A 24,162-nucleotide genomic window follows, 5' to 3' on the forward strand; every position below is an offset into this window, starting at 1 on the left:
TCCCTCTGTGTTCTCTACCCATTTGATTTTTTTAAAAAAACAGAGGTAGCAGAAGGTGCACATCTAACATCACTGTGCCTGCACCATTGTTTCACTTTATGGTTTTTTTGTGCCCATCTTTTCCCCTGAAGGGTGAACTCACTGAGAGTAAGAAAGGTGGCCTCAGTATCCAGCCCAATTCAGTACACAGTAAGGATTCAATAAATATTTGTCTGAATGAATAAATGAGTGAAATCACATTCAAATGAATGATTCCCATTCTGAAGGGGACCAAATAGCTGCCTCTTGATCTGCTCCCTTTACTACCCTTGTTTTAGGATGGCCTCACCGTTTGGACAGCTTTTTATCGTTGCTATCATTCAGCTATGTATACTAACCTTTCAAATCCGGAAAAAGTATTTAAAAGAAAGGGAAATTGTTCATGTTTCAAAACCTATTATAATGCATTTTCAAATATGTCAGACACATCTTTGTTAAAATTAAACCAGGGATTGGTTTTGAACGAATAGCCCTATATCCTTACAGATGCTGTGGATGGGTGCATCTAAGCTGCTTATTATATTGATGGGTTTTGCTGCTCTGCAGCAAATGAAAACAGGCAGCTGCTTCCTCCATCAAAGCAAAAAGCAGCCTGAGTTTTTATTAACTGAGCGTTCATTTCTTCTATTGCCAAAATTCTTACACAAAACAAAAGAGCAGTTTTAGCACGTTATTGCTTAACTAGACATGAACAACTGACAGCAAGTGATAAGCCTGTCTGCTTTTCACAACTGGTAATCATTTTTGGAATAGATGTTTTAATATAGTTGAATATAAATTTTGTAATTTACATCTACAATGGTACGTAAATTTATAGATCCAGTTTGTTGCAGGAGAATGAAGGCTATAATCACAAAAGCCTTTCCCGGTGTTGTTTAATTTTTAATGACTATTTGAAACCTGGGGAAGGAAAATGAAATCAAATTCATTTCTTTAAAAAATACACAAAGGTGTTAAAGACAATCGTACAAGTTGGTTGGAGCCATTTGTGGATGGCCCTGACAGAGCAAGACCGCTGTGTTTACAGCCAGGACGTGCTTTGCACTCTATTTCCACATTAGTTGCAGTGAGCTGCCCAAGTTTGGACAGCAGCAGAAATTTCTGGAGAGCAGACCGTCATGTTTCCTTTGTATCAATGAATGACGATGAGCAGGGAGCCCGGAAGGACAGACCCAGGCCATTTTGCACAGCTGAGATTCTCTGCCAACTCATATATATATGTGTGTGTGTGTGTGTGTGTGTGTGTGTCTGTGTGTGTGTGTGTGTGTATATATATGCGCGATCTGAACACTGAACACCACACGTTTACTTTCAGATAGAATGGCAGAGAGCGGTTTGTTTAAAGTGAGTTGAGACCGCACCTCAACACCCTCAGCACACAGAGATGTTGCCATATCTACGGCGTCAATTTGCCTAATGATGTTTTTCCTTCTGGAACTTGCTAATGGCAATTCCTGCCATAAGAAGGGGAGGCGGGCTTTCTCTTTCCCCCACCCCCTCGCAGGCCTAAGAGGAGGAACTTGGAACGAAGGCAGTTTTGAAACACTACGATGTGCACCTTCCAAACCACACTGCTCAATAAATAAGTTCTGCCTAAAAAGCCTAACACCAGGGCCGTTTAATAGATGCACTTTGCTTTGGCACCTGTGACACGCACCCCCTGAATACCATTTTCTCTCCAGGGAGGCTTTCATAAATGCGCAGAGCATGTAGTCTGCCTGGAGCACAAGGCTTTCCATTTGTTTGGAATTCAGTCTTAGCATTCACCTAGAAGTGAGATAAAGCCGGACCCCAAGGTAGAAAGCTGCTTCAGAAATCAAGTTCACAAATCGTAGGTGACTAAGACGGGGTGGGGGGGTGCCGGGGGGGGGGGTCTCACTCTCTACTTTTCTTTGGTGTGCCACGTAAGAAGTGTACGTCTGAGCTGGTGAAGTGACTCAGTGCCTAAGATAAGGAAAAATAACAATTATTTCTAATACTTAAACAATTTTTTTAATTTTTTTTTTTTTTTTTTTTTTTTTTTTTTTTTTTGTAGTTTGAGAGAGAGAGAATGAATCCCCAGCAGGCTCTGCACTGTCAGCACGGAGTCTGATACGGGGCTCAAACTCATGAGCCATGAGATCATGACCTGAGCCAAAATCAAGAGCTGGATGCTTAACTGACTAAGCCACCCAGGCGCCCCCTAATACTTTCTTTGTTCTACTTTGACACCTTGCTGCTTTCACATGACTTCAAGACACAACACAGTCCTATATTAAAAGGAAAAAGGGTGCTCTCCTTAAAATGATAGCCTGGTCACTCCACTCTAAGGACACTGAGCACAGCAAGGTCTTGGTGGGGGGTGTTACTTAAAGTAAAACTGGCAATGAAAATCTCCCTGTTTTATTTCTCTTTCTTTTTCTTTGTGTCTTTCTTTGTCTTCTCTGTCTCTCTCTCTCTCTCTTTAACTATGAGGAGAATGTGCTGTTTCTAGGGGAACACAGGCCATGTTTCTTCTCTTGCTAGGAGCTCTCTGGGTGTTCCTTTGCCAGACATGACTGTTCTCACTTTCTGACATCCTCTCTGACCAACGGGGATGGAGCATTTTCTGGTCTAAGCCCAGAAAGATTGCACTCGGAGATACTGTCCTACTTGTGCTTTGAGACTTCGGGAACATTTCTTCTGCCCCAAGGGTGGTTGGTACCCAGACAAGGAGAAAATAGGAGGGAAAAAAATACGGTATTTATCTGAGAACCCTGCTCAGTATTGGAGAGGAAAAATTATACTCGAGGAGGTTGTTATTAATATGCTGGATTAACTAAATAAAAAAAAAAAAGCTATTGCCACCAGAATACAATGATAGAGGAGTCTCTTCTGAAGCTATGAGGTTGAATTAACAAAGGCAGTGCTAATTCAATTAAAATAGGTAATGAAGGTTTGACTTCTGAGACCATTTTGAATCCTAACTAAAATATTTCCTTTAGATTTGATACTATAGTACAAATAAAATATTTAAACGAATCGAATTTCTTTAAAATGTTGTGGGCTAGAGCCACTAATCATTTTACAGGTTTCATTTGGAAACGCACAAATACAATGATCTATATAGCCACTGGATTTAAGAGTTGGAAGAAGCCTCAGAAATCAATTTGACCCTTCCATTTTATTCTTGAAGCTAGAGCCCAAATATGATTTGTCCAAAGTCCTAAAATTAGTTATTGACAGCCATGAGAACTAGAAACTAGTTCCCTGGATTTCAGGACCAACCACTAGGGTTCGAGCAATACAGGGTAGTGATTAAGAAACCGGGCCCTGGAGGTTGAGCGAAGCCACTTCAGATCTGTGTGCGTCAGCAAACCTCATTGTGCCCCTTAGCTGGCCGTAATGATAGTACATACCTTACGGGGTTGTTTTAAGGATTAAATGAGATAATCTATATAAAGCAAATAGCCCAGTGTTTGTGAAGCAGTGAGTGTCCAATTAGTGATGCTGCTAATTAATGGTAATAAAAACTAACACTAACAGCATTCACTAGAGTCAGATTACCTGCGTTCAATTCTAACTTCATGACAAAATATCTGTCTGATTTGGGGGGAAGGCTTTCATAACCTCTCCGTCCCTTGATTTCCTCGTATACCGCTTAGTATACGAGGAGAGGATACTTAGCATTCGATAAATGTTGGAACGTCACGGGGCAGGCGTCCACCAGCTCACTGTACCCGACTACGCAGACATTCCCTTTCATCCAGATGGACCCGTGTTCTCTGTGACCTGGCTCCACAAAACAGGGAGGCCTGCACTTGTAATTTATTGTTCAGAACAAGTCTGTTAATGGGTCAGAGCAGGAAGACAATTAAAATTTTTTTTTAAGTTTTTTAACGATTATTTATTTTTGAGAGCGAGAAAGAGCGTGAGCAGGGGAGGAGCAGAGAGAGAGAGAGGGAGACACAGAATCTGAAGCAGGCTCCAGGCTCTGAGCTGTCAGCACAGAGCTGGATGCAGGGCTCGAACTCGCGGACCGTGAGATCGTGACCTAAGGTGAAGTCTGACTGAGCCACCCAGGCGCCCACAAGTATTGCCCATTTTTATGGAATTCTATGTACAGTCGTTTTTCGAAGTTCCCAGAGCTAGGGTGAATTTTCCCCCAGTTCAGTTTTGGGTTGATTTTGGGTTGATTTTTTTTTTTTTTTTTTATCGATTTAGGAATCATAATCCCCCTGGAAGTATTATAAAAGTATAATCAAGGTTGATAAAATTTCCTGGATAGAAGTATGTCAAAATAATAACAATGACAAAAAGCAGCGGCAACCATAGCTAACATTATAAAACAATTTGCTATGTGCCAGGCACCGTTCTAAGTGCCTTACAGATATTATCTCATTTAATCCTTACAACCATGCTGAGTGGGTACTTATACTGCTGGAACTTAATAAGTGAGAGAACTGAGGCATTGCACAATGCTGGCTGAAGTAGCAATACCCCCCCCCCACCCTGTAGTTATTTTTTAATTTCATTGATGTTTTATTTTCTTCACAACATTAATCATTATCTGAAATTATCTTGTTTACTGCCTATTGCCCCTATTGAAGTTATTTGGGCAAGGGCTTTGTTTTAACCATTTCTGGATCTCCAGCTTCTAGAACAGGCCTGGCTGCCAATAATTATAAGTTGAATAAAAGAATGAATGAGGCTTAGAAAGTTTGGGTTTTTAAAAGAAATTTTTTTAATGTTTATTTCTGAGACAGAGTGTGAGTGGGGGAGGGGCAGAGAGAGAGGGAGACACAGAATCCAAACAGGCTCCAGGCTCTGAGCTGTCAGCACAGAGCCGGACGCGGGGCTCGAACTCACAAACCGTGAGATCATGGCCTGAGCCCAAGTCAGTCACTCAACTGACTGAGCCACCCAGGTGCCCCGGGTTGTTTTTTTTTTAAATATAATTTATTGTCAAATTGGTTTCCATACAACACCCAGTGCTCATCCCAACAAGTGCCCTCCTCCATGGAGGCTTAGAAAGTTTAAGAAGCTTGCCCAAGGTCACACAACCGTCAGAGCCAGTCCTCAAACTGGACTCTTAAGTCTGGAGCATGAAATCTGGTTTTTTATTACAACTTTTTATAGCTTGAAGTCCTCCTAGGCATAATCTGGCCCCAGCCTAGATTCTTGGGGATGAGGATACTGAAGTTCAGAAAGGCTAAATCACTTCCCAATATCACATAGCTTATCCGTGACAGAGCCAGAATCAGACTCCAAACCACTAGCTGGTGTTTTTGTACCATGAACCCGGCCTCCTCAGTTCATATGAAATTGAAAGAAAATCCTATATGCATTTGCTGTGCATCACCCACCTACTTACTAATCCATGACACAAACCTAAGTCATATCTGACACTTTCCTCTCTCTTACCATCCCCTCCATCTAATTAACTACTAAGTCTTGTCAGTGTACTTTCTGAATATAGCTCATATCTTCCCACTTTTCTTCATCTCTGCTAACCATCACCCAGGCCACTGTCAGTGCTCACCTAGGTCATTGTGGTAGCCTCCTACCCAGTTTCTCGCTGCCTCCTCTTGCCCCTCTTCAATATGTTTTCTTTAGAGTAATCTAAAATCTTCTAAGATGTAAGTCTGATCATACCACTCTGCTGCTTAAAATGTATTATTTATATTAAGACGCAATTTGCAATTCTTAATGTGGCTTTGAGCCTGTGGCATCTGGCCCCCGACCACACCTCCAATCTCGCCTGGTACTGCTGTCTTCCTTTCTCATATATTCTGTAGCTCCACTGACCCTGTTTCCATTCCTAGAATATCAAACTGTTCTCCTCTTCAAAGCTTTCGCTCATGGGGCTTCCTTACTATGGACCATTCCCTTCATCTGTCCCCTTCTTCCTGCCCTACTTGGCTTTTCATGCCATCTCTGCAGGGAAGTGTTCCCTGATGGAATCCTCCCAACCTCCCTTCCAGCCAAGTCAGGTCTCCTATGATATGTTTTCAGAAGTACCCTCTATTTTTCCAACATAGCCTTTATTATAATTATACTTAGGCACATTAATTGTGTAATTATTTATTTAGTATCTCCTCTAACTAGACGGAAGCTCCAGTTACCAGGCTGTCTCATTCTCTGCCGATCCACAGGGCCTGAGATGTAGGAGGTGCCCCCAAAATATTTATGGAGCATTCTGTAGTCCTCTTTTGGATTTCCACTCTGGGTCGAAATATTAGTGACAAAGCAGAAATGTTTAAGGAAGAGGAGTCAGAGTATAAACACTGAAAACAGTCCAAGAGATTTACCTACCCATTCCACATTAGCTGATTTTCATTTTCGTAACACCTGCCGGTGTGCTTCTTCTTCCAGAAGAGTCAACAGCTTAGCTAAGGGTGTGCTGGCCTCCTCTCAGATTTGAGAGAGGCTTTACTTCTGACTCCTGTGTAATGGACGTGACCCTTTCATTTGAGGAGGGTAAAGAAAGCTGCTGCTTGGGTGCCTTATCAGCTGATCAGAGGAAAGTCATCTCTCTGCTTCACGAGCTGGGTGTGTTGTCCCCATGGGCCAAGTACAAGCTGTTAGAGTGAGAAGCAAGAGTCAGCAGTGCTGTGGGTCCAGTGCCATCTGGCAGAGTCTTAGGACTTTCCTTTAACGTGAACTCTGGGGAAGCAAAAAGCTCTCAGATGCAAGTGATCTAGGAGGACCCACGCTCAGTTAGAGACTCCTATCTCTTATCATCCACATAGTTAGTTTCAAGATTTGTTCAGCCCTCAGGTTAATAATGGATTTATTGTTTGTTTCCAGACTGACTATAAAAGTTGGCATTTAAAATAATTCTAAACTAGCTACTTAACCCACAACAAAAAAGTGATTGCATACATAAAATAGATCGCATTGTCATTTTCCCCCCTCATTATTGCTACATGGATAGCTAGTTTTTCTTATTTTCGTGTTGGCTGGCTACAGCTTTCTGAAGTTTGTCATATCCAGCAGGCCCCGTTCTGACAGAAGCATCTGCAGGGAACCAATCCTTTGTTTGAAAGAAAATGGAATGAAATCAAATGACCATGGAAACCCAAGTATAATATAGTATTCTTTTTTTTTTCTTCCAAACAGAGCTCTTGTTTAACTAATGCTTTTATGGAGGCCCAGTGGATGAAGGAAGACTTTTCTCCTATGAGTTAAATGAATTCAATTTATATAGAAAACACTAAGGCATAGAGAACTATATGCCTTCAAATAACTTCTAAGGAAGTATCCTAATTCATGACATGTGTTTAGGAAACAAGTTATCTAGAATAAGTCATTAATTAAAATATTTTGTGATGCTTTTTGGGGGATCAATGCTTTAGCTACTATAAATGCCACTTTGGTCATTCTTCTCTGTCTCAATGGGTGATGTCAAGCATATAGCAGAAATGCCTATAATTGATTGATAGAGTCCTACAGTATTATTAATGGACGATAAAAATCTTGAGCATGAGAAAAACCTCCCCATTCATGTCATTGGCTTGTATGTCCTCCTAAAATTTAGGGGTGCCTGGGTGGCTCAGTCAGTTAAGCATACGACTGTTGATTTAGGCTAAGGTCATGGTCTCGTGGTTCATGGGTTCAAGCCCTACATCTAGCTCTGCACTGGTGGTGCAGAGCCTGCTTGGGACTCTTTAACTTTCTCCCTCTCTCTCTGCCCCCGTCTCTTTCTCTCTCAAAGTAAATAAATAAACATAAAAAAAATTTTTTTTTAATTTGTCCTCATCACTTTTCCAATGAGTTTCTCTCTGTTGCATGAAGTCCTTCTAGTCACTGTTCTCCTGGGGTGCATACTGAAACCCCACCACTCAGACCTTAAAGCATTTATACTAAAATGTACCTTATGAGAGATAAGAACCGTTACTATATGTCTTGGGTTCCAGAATTATCCCACAAACAGTTACTTTCAAAAGACCAGACATTTCTGGATTTCAGGTAAACATGGGGGTTGAACAATGCGTTAAAATCACTTCCTTTGAGAAACTGTAGTAAACCACTATAGAGAGATGTTTTTAAGACCTAAACACACAAGGATGATAGAATGAGGGGGCATATAACAACATAATTTTGGAACCTGGGAAGCAGGTGGATGAGAAGTCACTGACTTAGCAGATTTGAGAAAGCCAGCAGTTGAGAAAGCTGAGAAGCAAACCAATTCATACATCTGAAACTTTGAAAGGCTCAGAAATTGGGGCAATTGTAAAAGTAGGAGTTGAAGGGGGCTAAAATAAGGAAGACTGATTGAAAGCTGTTTATAAAGCAGTTACATCCCTATTCCAGTCTGCTGAGTAACTTCCTCTTCTGTACCCCTAGTGGAAGAGATTTGTTCTCTGGAGAGGGTTAAACTGAAGGGTTTTAGATTAAGGAACACCAGGCACAGTTGAAATCAGAGAGAGTACCAAAAGCAGGCTGGAAGGATTGGGTGAGCATACACAGAGCCACCCACACTCCGCTCCGTGCCCACCCATTCGGCCGTCTTCATCTCCAACCAGCTTTTTATCTTTCTATGACTATGTTTAAGCAAACAACAAAGAATTACCAGCTATCTGAGGAAAACTTTTAATGTGACAGGTACCCAAATCAATGAACATCAGCAAAAACAAACACACAAACAAAACCAACAGCATGAAGAAAACAGACTATGTAAGGATCAGAAAACCTAAAAGAAACTAATTAATATTGTCAAATAATTTTTTAAAAGATTGCATTCTTGAAACAAGAGTAAGATGTTCTAAAAAAGAAATATTCAGAGAACTACCAACAACAATAGCATAAATGAAAAGAACAATAAAAGGGTTGGGAGATAAAGTTGAGGAAATTTCCAAGAAAGTAGAAAACAATGAGAACTAGAAAGCAGGGAAGAATAATAGATAAGAAAATTAGAGGATGAGTTCAGGAGATTCAACATCCAAATAGCAAGAGTTCCAGAGAAAAAGGACAGGTAAAAATGGAGGTCAGGAAATCATCAACGGAACTTCCCAAAAAACTTTAGAGGATCTGAGAACATCAAGTTTCCAGGTTGAAATTACCCACTGAATCCTGAAAATTCCCAAACATTTACTTCCCACACACTTTTCAAAGAAACTACTGGAGGATATGTTGCATTAAAATGAGGACATAAACCAAGAGAAGAAGACAAAGGAAAGAGAAACAAGAGATGAGATACAGCAAAAGGGCAAAAGAGAGCCTGGAATGATAGTGAAGACTGATTCTAGGGGATCAGCTGTGCACCATGCATAGGGCGCATTCGTTCCAGACAAAGGCAGATCAGAAGGCACCAGGAGAGATTTCCTCATGAGGTTGATAAAATACCTGATGTGAGGGCACCTGGGTGGCTCAGTGAGTGTCCAACTTTTGATACTGGCTCAGGTCATGATCTCATGCTTCATGGGATCCAGCCCCATGTCAGACTCTGCATTGACAGTGCGGAACCTGCTTGGAGTTTTCTTTCTCCTTCTCTCTCTCTGCCCTTCCCCTGCTTGTGTGCTTGTGACTTCTCTCTCTCTCTCTCTCTCTCTCTCTCTCTCTCTCTCTCTCTCTCTTCCCACCCCCCAAATAAATAAATAAACTTAAAAAAAAAAAAAGAATACCTGATGTGAATGAATGTACTGAGAGGGGAAATTGACAACTGGATTTTGAGATTGAATAAAAATCTTAGCAAATGAGAAAAAAAATGGACAATTATAAACTCCACAGGAAAGAAAATTGTACTTGAGAGGAAAAGCAATCATAGTTTACTACATGGCTCAGTATTATTTCATGGTCATAAGGGAATTGACAAAGAGTAGTGATCTTCCCAAAATTATAATATATCTATGATAGGAAGACGGTGATAGTGGATGGATAAGGAGCATGGTGTGTGTGGCATGGGGAAGGGCGTGTAGATGAAAGTGAAAAATGCTTATCTTCCATAGTGGGGGTCAGTAGATTTTGCCTGAAACTGAAAAATCAAGAAGTAACAATACACACATATGTAGAAATATGGAAGTAATTGCCAGAAGCATCAACTAAAAGAATTGGAAATACTAGTTTCTGAGAAAGGAGAAAGACTGGGTCAGAGGGGATGGGTACTGCTGTTTGTCTTGATCATTCTCATGGAACTCAATGGCTCTTTAAACTCTGGATAAGTTCTTTAAAAATAAAATCCTTTAGGGGCACCTGGATGGCTCAGTCAGTTAAGTGTCCTGACTCTTGGTTTTGGCTCAGGTCATGATCTCATGTTTCGTGATTCAAGCCCCTCTGTAAGCACAGAGCCTGCTTGGGATTCTCTCTCTCTCTCTCTCTCTCTCTCTCTCTCGCTGCCTCTCCCCTGCTCACTCTCCCCCACCCTCTCTCCCAAAATAAATAAAGAGGGGTGTCTGGGTAGCTTAGTCGGTTGAGCGTCCAACTTCGGCTCAGGTCATGATCTCACAGTTCATGAGTTCGAGCCCCGCGTCGGGCTCTGTGCTGACAGCTCGGAGCCCGGAGCCTGCTTCGGATTCTGTGTCTCCCTCTCTCTGCCCCTTCCCCGCTCATGCTCTGTCTCTCTCTGTCTCTCAAAACTGAATAAACATTTAAAAAAAATTTTTTTAGCAAAATAAATAAACTTAAAAAATTTCTTTAAAAAAGAGACCACTGTTTCCACAAATAGGAATGAGAAAACTTTTTTAAATAATGACATTATTGACATATAATTCACATACCACACAGTTCACTCAGTGGTTTTTAGTATATTCACAGAGTTGTGGAACCATCACCGCAATCAATTCTAGAATATTTCCTCACTGGTAAAAGGTCACTCCACATTTACTCTCAACCATCCCAGCCCTAGACAACCACCACTCTGTATCGTGTCTATGAATTTGCCTATTCTAGGCATTTCATGTAAATGGAACCATGTAGCACATGGTTCTTTGCTTTGGGATTCTTTCACTTAGCATAACGTTTTCATGTTCCATCTGTGTTGTAGTAGCATATGAATCAATACTTTATGTCTTAATTGCCAAGTCATAGTCCATTGCATGGCCATAGCACATTTTACTTATGTGCTTACTAGTTGATAGGCGTTTGAGTTGCTTCTGCTTTTTGGCTATGAGGAAGAATGCTGCTACATGTACATGAGTACAGATTTTTGTGTGGACCTATTTTCTATTCTCTTGAGTCCATTCCTAGGAATGGAATTATTGGGCCATATGTTAAGTCTATATTTAAGTTTTTGGTGAGCTGCTAGACTGTTTTCCAAAGTGGCTTTACCATTTTACATAATTGCTCCTCATCGTCGCCAACATTTGCTATCGTCTGACTTTTTTGGTTATAGCCATCCTAGAAGGTGTGATGTGGTATCTCATTGTGGTTTTGATGTGCACTGAGATCACTTTCAAAAACTTAATACATTCGCAAAGATAAAATACGTTGTCAAAATCTCATCTTGGCAAGGCTTTGAGGAAGTAAACACTCTTATTTGGAGGTATATTTTGGTACAAATTTAGGGGAGGACAGTTTGATATATCACAATGTGATATGTACTTAGCTTTTGACCAGATTTCCCATTTCTGGGCATTTGACCTATGGAGAAAAACCACATTTGGGGAAAAAAAAATGTGTCTTCGTTGTACCCCAGTTTATAATCTCATTATATCAAGAACTCAAAATAACTTCTATCAAGAGGAAACTAGCTAAATAAATTATGATGCAGACATAAAATCCCTAGGAAGTCTTTAAACACAATGATGTGGGGTGCCTGGGCAGCTCAGTCAGTTGAGCCTCCAACTTCAGCTTAGATCATGATCTCACAGTTCGTGGATTCCAGCCCCGCGTCTGGCTTTGTGCTGACAGCACGGAGCCTGCTTCGGATTTTCTGTCTCCCTCTCTATCTTCCCCTCCCCCATTGGTGCGCACTCCCTCTCAAAAATAAACATTAAAAAAAAATTTTTTTTAACATGTATTTTTGAGAGACAGAGAGAGACAGAACACAAGCAGGGGAGGGGCCGAGAAACAGGGAGACACAGAATCCGAAGCAGGCTCCAGGCTCTGAGCTGTCAGCACAGAGCCTGACAGGGGGCTTGAACCTACCAGCCGTGAGATCATGACCTGAGCTGAAGTCAGACACTTAACTGACTGAGTCACCTAGATGCCCCCAAAATTTTTTTAAAAATTATGATGCAAGTAGATTTTTATTGTCATCACAAGTTATCCATCACATATTGAGTGGGGCAGAATCAGATTGCCAAATACCTGCACGATAAGATGCCATTTGTGTAAAATATCTTTTTTTTAAATTTTTTTTTTTTACATTTATCTATTTTTGATAGACAGAGAGAGACAGAGCACAAGTTGGGGAGGGGCAGAGAGAGAAGGAGACACAGAATCTGAAGCAGGCTCCAGGCTCCGAGCTGTCAGCACAGAGCCTGATGCGGGGCTCGAACTTACCAGCTATGAGATCATGACCTGAGGTGAAGTCGGATGCCCAACCGACTGAGCCACCCAGGCGCCCCTGCTTGGAGAGCTTTTTATGGAATGATGTCCAAAATGATACTAGGGGTTATATAGCAGTGGTGGAATTTTAGGTGATTTTATTAACTTTGTTCTACATATTTTTGTATTTAATTTAGTTAAAAATCAACCTCTATAATTTTTTGAGAAAATTATAAAACTCTCTTGAAAAACTATGCATTTTAGAAGTCACATTTTTGTACTTAATCAAAGCTTGAATTTTAGTTAAATACCCTTCCCCTATCATTATTTTTTAAAACCTCAAAACCATCTACTAAAGGCATAAAGAAATTTATTATTCTGGTGATTATACGCACATGGTGTAGAATACTGTCTTGGGCTCTTCCTTTGGAAAATTTTATTATGTGCTTTAGTCTTTATGGAGTTCTTTTTATGTGGAGGTATGCCAGGTATTAAGGACTTTGCGGTGTGACAACGTTCACGGGCAGGAGCAGGACAAAAATGTTCTCCATCTGTTCTGTCATTGGGATAATTGTCTGGGGTCCACATATTCTCTCTTCTACTCTTTTGTCCCCCTTCTCAGGAGAATAACATTATTTTTTTAACATTTCATTTATTTTTGAGAGAGAGAGCTCGTACATGCGTGCAAGCAAGCGGGGGAGGGGCAGAGAGAGAGGGAGACAGAGGATCCAAAGCCGGCTCTGCACTGACAGCAGAGAGCCTGATGCGGGGCTCGAACCCAAGAGCCGTGAGATCATGACCTGAGCCGAAGTTGGATGCTTAACCGACTGAGCCGCTTGGGTGCCCCAGGAGAGTCACATTTGACGATGAATTTTTCTTGGAGCTCATTATAAGTTAGGAACTGTTCTACATACATATCGTGTATTTTATGTATTTAATCCTGACAGCAATTCTGTGAAATTGATACTACAATTACATTATTTTACAGATGAGGAACCTGAGGCACAGAGAGGTTAAGTAAACTACCCAAGGTTACTCAGCTAGGGCATGCAGTCCAACATGCTGGGAGTGGAGCCCAACGAGTCTGGTTCCAAAGCACCTGTGGTCTTAACTGCCCTACTCCACTGCCTTTCTGACTTTCCTCATAAATACGACTCCAACGCCTCTTGCTGGGGACCTTGTTCTCTCCCAAACTGTTGTTTCTACTAGAAATACCATGGAGGCTGAACTTGTTGAGCACACTTGACTGGACTCTCCTGCGGCACATGCTTCTGTGGGGTCACTGTCTTTGCTGTCCCTATATTTACCCATTGATTCCCTTAGGCTTTTACTTACCATTTCTTTGCCATCCTCTTTTCTGAAATGTTCGGATTTCTCACTCTTTGAAGCTGGAGAGGCAGCTGGGAGAGAAAAAAAAATTTAATGCTCATTAGGTGTTTCAGCTTTGCATCCAGACCCATTAGAAGAGCGTTTAGTGCTAAGGCGGTGAACATTCACTGCTCTTCCTCAGGAAGGCAGAGCCTTCTCAACCTCAGGCAGAGCGAGATGCTGGTGCCCTGCCTGCCTGAGCTTTGAGTCTGGCCCCTTGGGGAAAACATAAGACCATGGTTAATTCTGATCATAGGGGTGATTCACATTCGTTGTGAAAATCTTTGGAAAATATAAAAAAGTGTAAAGGAAACACATTGAAAGCACTTGCAACCCTACCATCCTGTGATAACCACTAGAAACTGTCATTTCCATGCTTGTCTTTTTATTTTTAAGGAATTCACATTCATTCATGAAGACTATATAAGTCGTCAAAATAAATGACTTCTAAGAGATGATTTTAGAAAATGCCCATACATGGACTTTAGTGGGGAGGATTATTGTTAAATTTAAAGATGTGCCAAAAGTTGGTGAAATTTAAAGTTCTTAATTTTAATCTCCAGTTTGATATTTCTAATTGCAGAAAGGAAATCATTGTGCATGTTTGAAAAGATTAGGATGGAATCAAAGAAAAAAGTATAATGACCTCTGGGGTTTTTCTTTGCTACTTGCAAGTGATTTTTTCATTTATTTTTGCCTCATATGGGCTGCATAAATAGTAGGTATTCAACTGATGCTTATGGATTGGCTGAGAAGAATGTTCATGTGTACAAGATTATCTACCTGAAATCCCATTAAAATTGAACTTTTAATATTTGTAATTTGATTGTTATTGTTTTTGCTCTCTTATTGTGATTGAAATGTAGTAAAATCTATTTAGGATATTTTACTGTTTATCTGGGAAGGGAGCTATAATCAACAACAAAAGAAACCCATGTGATATGACATATTACAAGTAATAATTATGTTAAGTTTGGTTCAGGTGGAAATACCTTGTGCTGAACATTATTTTTAAAAGCAATTTCTTACGAGAATGACTATAGAACAGACTCCTATAATCAAAAAGTGTATCCTCTTGTGTTTTCCAGGCATCTGGCCATCTGAAGAGGTTTTGGCTTACTACTGCCTCAAGCACAGTCATATATTCAGGTACAAAGCTGCACTTAAAAAGATATTTTTTAGCCCCTTGTGGATATTGTATCTGCATGTTAACGATTGCCATGATTGCATTCTTCAAATTAAGTTGTTAGAAACATATAAAAAAGAAAGAGAGAAAGGAAGGAAAGAGGAAAAAAAGGAAGGAGGGAAGGAAGGAAGGAAAGAAGGAAGGAAGGAAGAAAGAAAGAAAGAGAAAAAAGAAAGGAAGGAAGAAAGAAAGAAATAAAAAGAAAGGAAAAAAAGTTCATGGTGAAAACATGTTGCTTCTGAAAAAGAAATCTGAATTGCCTTTGGGTACTAATATTGCACAGCAAGCTTTTTGCTATATGTCAAAGGCTTTTGATTTCCACTCAAGGCATTTTATTTCACTTTGATTTTGGGGAAACAAAAGTGAAGCTCCAATCAATCCTTACTGATTGTGAAGGTCAAAAAAAAAAAAAAAAAAGAAAGAAAAGAAAAGAAAAGAAAAAAAAACCAAACCACAATAAGGACATTCTTTAAACTTCTGCTAGGGAAATCATTGCAGAATATTTGATAAATATATACCCCACAGCTCTTATTTAAAGATGCCATCCCAGCCCTGGTTTTAAAGGTATTTTATATACCTAACAATATGTATTTGTAAAATATAAATTACTATTACAAACTCATGCTATGGAAATAACTGTTTTCAATTGTCAGTGTGCATTATAGATTAAACCCATGGATGGGATTTAGGAAAAAGGGGGGAAAAACCTCCTTTTACTTAAAAATTCTAAAGATGTTTGGTAGACCCAGAAAATACAGGTTTTTCATTTTAATTCTCATTTAATAAAAGTCATCTAATATATACTCCCTGAATAGCCCATTATGATTCCAGACAAGTCACTAGAGATCATGGTGTGTGTTTTAACAATATGTACTTACAAGATTGGGTCAATAATATGTATTTTTTGAAGCTCTGTGGCCCATATTTACCAACCAGTCTATAATTGCTTTGAACAACTAAATGCCCATTAAGTGCATTTCAGAATATGAACATCCTCGTTTGGCCTCTTCTCTTCCTCTTCCCCCTCTTTGCACCTCTCCCTCCCTTTCAGTTATCTCTCTCTCTCTCTTTTTCTTTTCCCCTGTGGAGGTGATAAACTTACCAACCTGGGAAGATGCAACAATCTTAAGGGTTTAAGCATATAAAATAACAGCAGGGCAGTATTGAATTTGGGCCACAAAGCTGCCCTGGGAGTCCGGCATTTGGCTCTTCTCGCTGTGCGTAAGCTTGACTGGAGCTCCAATCATCGAGCTGTGGGCCAGGGCAAGAATGTCACACGTTGAGGGCTAATATGTAGGCACAAAGGGGAAGGTGAGTGCCGAGTGCCACCCTAGACTGTCCACTTTAACTCTGAACCGCTTTACTTTGGAGCGGCAAAGTCAGAGCCCGGTCATTACTTTAGCCCGGGTTCGCTGGCTTAACCATATTATGCCCCCGCATTGTTTATTCACTGTGTTGTCTTGGGGTCAGTTGTGATTTAAGTGTTAATTGCTAAATGCTCTTTGTGTAATTGTTCTTTATGGGGGCGGTTCGGCTTTCCAAAATGTTTCAGTTTGGTTTCCATTTTTTTTTTTTTAAATTCCAGGTTGCATATATTTGTGTGTGTGTTGTGTGTGTGTGACTATAACATAGGTATATACACACTCATATATGTTCTTCATTTACTTGTCTAACTGTTTTTGAAGGAATGAATGTGGATTAACAGTGTTATCCTTTCCTAACAATTATCTTTCGCTACTCTAGCTAGTTTAGTTCTAAAAGACAGCGCCATTGACAAGGGAAAAAAAGGGAACCTTCTCAGATTTTTCAGCTCAGCGGTGGTAATGTTGCAGTGAACACTAATGAGGGAACCCCCACTGATTTGCCTGCTTTGTGACTTTTCTATTTCATAATTATTTTTAAAACGCAAAGCAACATGAGGTAGCCTAGTCATGTCTCTACAACTTCCTGGTAGTGCCGTTCTTACTGCAGATGGCAATTTGTTCTTGTAACATATATATCTCTCTGACCATTTTCATCTAATTTGTATGGGTTCTACCATTTCTTTTCTCTCTTTCAGGGACCTTGCTGTGTGTGAGCTAGGGGGTGGCATGACATGCTTGGCTGGGCTCATGGTAGGTCTTTTCTCAATTCCAATCCCATTCAGAGGGAGGAACAAAAGGAAAAATGTTCCAGGGCCTCCAACTGCTGGGTCAGAGAACCGTCAACAGCATCAGCTGCGGTCAAGCTGCCGGGTCTTGAGAGACCTTCTAGATTGACTTACTTTCGGATCATATTGATTTTATGGTTGCCTCGATGAGCAGAAACATTTTACCTCAGTGTAGTCAATATCGCTTGTTGTGACATTCCAGGCCTCGCGCAGTCTTTCTTTGCCATAGCGAAAGCATTTTTTTTTTTTTTTTCAGATTATAGTCCCATTTGCTAAGATACAGGAATAGCCCGGCGAATCACAGTTGGAGCACCATGATATAGCTGCTAATGTTTTGCCTGCATTATTACACCAACAAACATGATCCAGAGCGCTCAGTAATTAGATTCTTTTGAATTAGATTGGCCATTCAGGAACGTCGTTCCCCATTCTCTGGGTTCTGAGTCATGTATTCAGGAGATATTATGTAGCAGCACAGTGCATTAGACAAGTTTTTATGTCTCTACAAATAAAAGCATATTGTTACACTGATTGGCATTTGACAAACCTGTCGCTCTTACACAATGTGTCGAGGTTACAGCCCAATGTGCGAGCATGTCAAAGCTCACAAAAAAATTACCCTCACAAAGCCATCTGCCTGCAATGCAAAGTTATATGAAGGGCATCAGGCAGTCAGACAGAAGCGAGCTGAAAGGCAGAGTGACAGACAGCCTTGTATGATGGCTCTACTAGATAAACAGAAGCCCACAAATGAAAGCCTCTCAGAATACCATCATCCGCTGTCACAATGCAATTACCGAACAGAATGATAGCAAGATAGAGGCTCCCGCAAATGGAATGATAAAAGTATTGACTGATTTGATTGAATGATTAAAATAATGCAGACATAAAATGGAAAAAGATTGAAGATTGTTACAGAGGAATAGGTGAGGAAGCATGATACTGAAGGCTTGTCATTCCTGTCTTCACTTCCACACAGACAAGCATATTTGCTCATTGTTTGCTGTGCTCCTTTTTTTTTTTTTCAGGTTGCTATTTCTGCAGATGTCAAAGAAGTTCTGTTAACTGATGGGAATGAAAAGGCCATCAGAAGTATCCTTATTCAGATAGAAAACGGGTTTGTTGTGCTCATTCCCTTTTCCCGGCTGAGTAACAATTGATATAAAGAAAGACAGCATGGGGTATTAAAAGAGAATTCCCCCCACACACATGATAAGTAATTAAGAAAAAGTAGAGATATATGGGATTCATTGGATACGACTGTTGTTTTTTTTTTCTTTTATCTCGATAGATTTTTACAGTCACTTCTTGTTAAAGGAGCCTATGATTTGTGGACCTCTCAAGGCAATAAGAGCATTTGTTTCATAATAATTTCCAGGCATTCTTGTCCTTTTATTTCCACGGAAGTTTCCCAGGATAAAAGAAACAACTGAATATTTATTATATTGGATATTGCTTGCAAAAATTAACATCCAGCTTCATGTTCATTATGACCTTTCTTGCGTTCGATACTGAACATTATGTGCTAAGTAGCACGGTACCTACTCTCATTGCTAAGGGGTTACCTGTATCTCCCCCTTGGAAACAGCTATCAGTCTTTCGTTATTTCCTCTTATTTAGGATTATAAAAGCTATCTCTTTTTTTTTCTGCTATGCTGTTACAGTTCAAACCCCATTATATTAGATTATGCTTTACCAATATGTACACAGAGTTCGTGAAAATTGAACTGTACTCTAACTAAGAAAGCAAGCATAATTTGTGGCTACTTTAGCAATCGAGCTGACTTGTTCAGGAGCAGTTAACAGCCGTTAGAAATTGAGAGGCGAAGTGGAAGGTATATTTGCTTTGGATTTTTTTGGTGTGCCTTACATTTGCATCATGAAGGAGGCAATCTACTTACGTGAATTCTAGACCCCTAAAATGCCAAAGCACTTTTGATTTTTGTGGCCTCTTACATAAACCCTGTTTTCGATTTTCTTTTTCTACCCCTGCTATGTAATTTTTTTTTTTTTTTTAAACAAAACTTGCAGCAGCTCTATCAGGCTGCTCGAACAGGAGAAAGGGGATGTGAGAAGCACAGTAGCTAATATTGTTCCGCAGCACCTTCTGTGCTCTACAGAGCCCCACCCAGCTAATTGCTTGACAGACTTAAAAAAAAAAAAAAAAAAAAAAAAAAAAAAAAATTCGGGAAGGAAAAACAGCCAATCACAATCTTGGCCTTTCACACAAGGGAAAGAGATCACAAAAGGTGCTTCCTTTTTTAAGATGCAGGATTTTAATCATGATCTTCAGACTGTCGCAAGTTTCTCAAAATATCCCCGGAGATGAGCCTGTGCTGTTTCATTCACTCTGCTTTATTCTGAGTTATGCCTTGCACTGTATCATTTCACTGTGCTCCTCCTTCGCATGTCAGGGAACACAGACAGTGAGATGAAGTCAGGTATGCTGGCTCAGCCCCAGTGGATGTTCCCCCACCCCCCTTGGGGGTGGGGGTGGGGAAATGAGGAGGATTATTGGACAAGAGAGGGTCAATTTAGCCACAGAAACTTTCAGGTTGGGCCCGGCAACCCAAGGTTTTCCTCCAAGTCAGCAGGTGTCTCATTTAATAGCGTCAGAAACAAATGCGAACTTTTATCAAGCTATAGGAACATCTGTAGTCAGCATGTAAATTTAATCGTGCTAAAATTATTAGAGAGCTAAAGTACAGAGCTTCCAAAGAAGGGAAGCAATGCTAATGTCATTAATTAACACACCTTTGCTTTAAACAGCAAAGATGCCATGCCAGCTCTTGAAACCAGAGAGGAAAATCTTAGATTCTGTATTCACTCTGCTGGCCTTTCAAGGAAATGATTGGTACAGCCCCCTCCCAAGAAAATGGATTTTTAACATTTGGTCCTCAGAAGCTCAGCCCTGAGAGTGCTTTATTGTGCTGGGTTTTACAATGGGTTTAATATAGCGGGGTGCCAAAGGGCAGGAGGGGAAGAACTTTACAATGTAGATAAAGTAGGTCCTTTCAGGATGCAGACCAAAACTCGGAGTGGGTTTTATTTCATCTCTCAGGACTTTCCTGATGGAGTTCAGTTTTTATCATGCAGCTGTTCTGTGTGTGTGCCTTTTTCTTTTGTAACTAGATCTAATTTTTTTTTAATTAAGAGAAAAAAGCATGCATAAAGCCTTAAAAATTGGCAATGTGTTTCTCCTGCTTTTAATACCGATGTTATTCTCGATTTGCTAACAGAGCTTACAATTGGCATTCGTTGTAAGCTGTTTTCCTGAATAGGGTTAATATGAATGAAATTTTTTTTTTCTATTTGTGTGCCCACTTTCTGTGAGAATAACTAATTTACTGAATCACATACTGTTGATGCATATAGATCGAAACAAATTCATTTAAAAATTACTGTTTACATCTTTCCTTTAAAATTTTAGGAAGCCTAAATTATATACCAGTTGTAGGATATTATCCAAAAATTACTTTCTAAAAAGTAAAAGTGGATGTCAACAAAAAAAAGGGGGGGAGAAACATTGCCAGAAGCCAGGAAATCTCTAAGCAAAGCTGCTAATTATTCTTAATGGGCAAGATGAGCACATTAAGAAACAAATGAATACATCAGTGAAATGTAATTGAAAATCGACCTGGCAATCGCACATCACATCTGAGTATTGGCCTGTATATTATTCTCATCATTTTAAAAATTATTTTTGTTGTTCTTGGCATCTGAATTTAATGAATCCAACCGAATCTTACTTTCTAGTCTCTTAGGCTTATTAAGGTTCTAGTTTTTACCTTTAAAAAAAAAAAAAAAAACAGCATGTTTTGATATTTCCTTTTTATCTCCTGTTATTTCTATTTTTTAACATGTAATGAATGGATGACTTCTGAATCTTTATTTCCTAGAAGCATGTCAACCAGTTGTGAGGTTATTTATAATCTTCCCTAAGATGTATCAAATGGATTGGCTATGTCTTTCAGAGCTCTTTCCCTTGACCCTGGAAAGCTAGATGTTGATTTGAGATCTACTAAACAGAGATATCTGAAAAGAGATTAAGACTTGAGGTATAAGTGAATGTTGTGAGTCCTAAATATTTTCTTAGACTCGTGGGTACGTGCCCCTCAGGTTCTCCTGGGTCCTTAAACTGCATTGCTGGGTCTAACCCAGAGCCCCTCTACCTGAGAGCTCCCTCTCCTTACAGATGCCATGTGTATCTGCGCCCAAAGAGAACAAGAGATAAATTAGAAATGGGATCCTTTGGTTCGTCCACCTCTCAAATTTACCTAAAATAGTTTGAAATGCATTCCCTCTGCTTTGGCGTGGCCCTTTTGGTGTAATAAAGAAAGAAATCTCTCGGTGCCTACAGATAATAATTACTCACTACAGTTCATAGCTGGTGATGACAATGACAGAAGAATAGGGGAGGGAAGTGATATACCGAATTACTGTCGATGCTAAGCCTCTTCCAAATCATCATGAATAAAAGTACAACACCCAGAACTAAGGAGCCCTCTCTGGTATACTCACTAATTCCCCCAACACAAGCACCCTGCCTTGATCCATCCTTAGGAAACATCAAGTGTATTATCTGCAGACGGTGGAAGTGCTTGTTGACCCATTTCTTGTGCTCCTGACTCAGGCGTCTTATTCCCCCAGCATGCACAGTCTGGACCATGATCTCGAGCTCAGGGTCCACCAAAAATTGGTAAATCTCCTGTGCATTTTAAAGATGCTACCCCTGGCTTAACATTATTTATTAGCAGAATCCCTGACTTGAGGAATTAATAAATTCAGCTTCCTGTAGACTGTGCAGCCTGTGCTGCGGATGGCTGAGACCTTGGGAATGCCACGCCATCGTCCTGTGTTCAGGTCTCTTCCTCTAATAGCTGTGCCAACTGCACTTCTGTTTGGTGGCTGAGTCATTAATGGATTCCATGTGCCTCATACTGGGTAGGAGCTCAATAAATGGCTTTGGAAATTCAATTTAAATTAAGTAATAAATTAATCTAAGTAATTAATTAAAACTAACCCAACCGCTATTAATTGCACGCCATTTCAGGTGCTGAAGACATAGAAGTGGACAAGACGAACCAAGTGCCTGTTCTTATGGGACTCAGACTGTGCCTTGGCTGGAGCACATTTATACATAGGAAAGACATTGAAAATCTGCAGGGCAGAAATTCTTTGATTCCTTCCAGTTATTTAAATTCTACAATATAGGGGCTTCAGGGTAGCTCTGTCCGTAAAGCATCCTACTTCGGCTTAGGTCATGATCTCACGGTTCACGAGTTCAAGCCCCACGTCCGGCTCGGGTTGACAGCTCAGAGCCTGGAGCCTGTGTCAGATTCTGTGTCTCACTCCCTCCCTGCCCCACCCCCCAGCTCGTGCTCTGTCTCTCTGTCTCTGTCTCTCTCAAAAATTAAATAAACAAAAATAAAATAAACAATAACTGTAGAAATAAATATTTATAATTTATAAATAAATGTGAATAAGTTAATATTTATAATTTATAATATATTATAATGAGAAAATAAATATAAATAAATATTAAATATAAACAAATAAATAAATAAATAAAAATTTTAAATGTTTGTTTACTTTTGAGAGACAGAGAGACAAAGCTTGAGCAAGTGAGGGGCAGAGAGAGAGGGAGACGCAGAACCCGAAGCAGGCTCCAGGTTCTAAGCTGTCAGCACAGAGCCCAATGTGGGGCTTGAACTCGTGAACCGCGAGATCATGACCTGGGCCGAAGTCGAACGCTTAACCAACTGAGCCACCCAGGCGCCCCCTGCTAATTATAATCAACATTAAAATTTTTTTTAAATAATAAATTCTACAACATAAACGTTAACATTATTAGTTCTGAGTGGCAGGGAGAGAAAATAAAGCCTAACTGCCAAACCTCATTTTAGTTACTCACCAGCCTCTTCGTCCTTCCAAAGCTTTTGCCTGAACTCTTGAAAAAGATAATGAATTGGCATGAATTAGGCAATGTGTCAGGCTCATCCTATGGAGTACTCCATTAAGCCTATAAAATTAAATAATTTATTATTTATTAGCAGAATCATTATTCCTATTTTTGAGGTGGAGCTCAGAGAGGCTAATTTACCGAAGTTCACACAGCCGTTAAGTATCAAAATCAGCTTAGAAGCCAGCCAGGTTCATTTGGCTTCAAAGCTTCCCTCCCCCGCCCCCATTAAACCATTTTGTTTCACCAAAACCTAGAATGGTCTGCTGAGTGTCATCTTACATTTTCCTCAGCACCCTCAGTAAGAAAAGGCCTCTCATCCAAAAACATAACAGTTGACACTGCTAACAGAGTTCAAAGCATCTCCTGTCATCCTCTCAATTCCTTTGATAACAACCACATTTAAGAATGTTTTGCAGCCTTTAAACTGGCAAATATTGCCACATCAAGCATTTTTAAAAACCAGTGATCAAAATGAACAGGATTTATATTATAACTTCATGGTTTTCGACCCTCACCTTGGATGGTCCAGTGAAAATAAAGGTAACATAAACTCAGAAAGTATTGCTTTCTGAATCACAATGTTTGTTTTATTATTTTATGTTATTTTTTTAAGTAGGCTTTACAGCCAGTGTGGGGCCCAACATGGGGCTTGAACTCACAACCCTAAGACGAGGACCTGAACTGAGATCAAGAGTTGGATGCTTAACCTACTGAGCCACCCAGGCTCTTATATATACATATATTTATATATATATGGATTGGATTTCCTTTGTTACTCTGAAGTGACACTAAAAAATGATAAAATTTGTTATTAGATACATGCCAACCAGAGGAACCACCTCAAAATCTGACCTAAAGTGAAGGTTGGGGGGAGCAGAATATCAGAATGTATCTCTTAAGATATTTAAATACACTACTGCCATTTGTTTTTCTCTTTGGACTTGTTTTAATATAAAAACACCTCCTAAACCATAAAACATATCTCCTTCCCAGTTCTAAAAATAAAGCAGCCCAAATACTGCTGTGAATTTTTTTCATTATATTAAAAAAAAAAAAAAGCACCTCTAG

At 39.9% G+C, this 24,162-nt stretch overlaps 1 protein-coding gene across 6 annotated transcripts in view; it reads left to right on the plus strand.

Moving 5' to 3' along the window:
* The window catches only part of CAMKMT (calmodulin-lysine N-methyltransferase), a 404,462-nt gene that overhangs the window by 325,803 nt on the left and 54,497 nt on the right, over positions 1 to 24,162 (plus strand). For 4 of the 6 annotated variants that reach the window (XM_019467368.2, XM_019467540.2, XM_019467453.2 and 1 more), the window contains exons 4-6: positions 14,883 to 14,943; positions 17,040 to 17,094; positions 18,158 to 18,221. In XM_019467368.2, the coding sequence (XP_019322913.2) occupies positions 14,883 to 14,943; positions 17,040 to 17,094; positions 18,158 to 18,221 (180 nt within the window). Of the gene's footprint in view, positions 1 to 14,882; positions 14,944 to 17,039; positions 17,095 to 18,157; positions 18,247 to 24,162 lie in introns of all 6 variants that reach the window. The other 2 variants (XM_053890651.1, XM_019467614.2) reach the window with 2 other exon arrangements.

Source organism: Panthera pardus, unplaced genomic scaffold (assembly GCF_024362965.1).
Source record: "Panthera pardus isolate Hobbes unplaced genomic scaffold, ASM2436296v1 HiC_scaffold_25, whole genome shotgun sequence".
In the NCBI taxonomy this organism is placed as follows: Eukaryota; Metazoa; Chordata; class Mammalia; order Carnivora; family Felidae; genus Panthera; species Panthera pardus.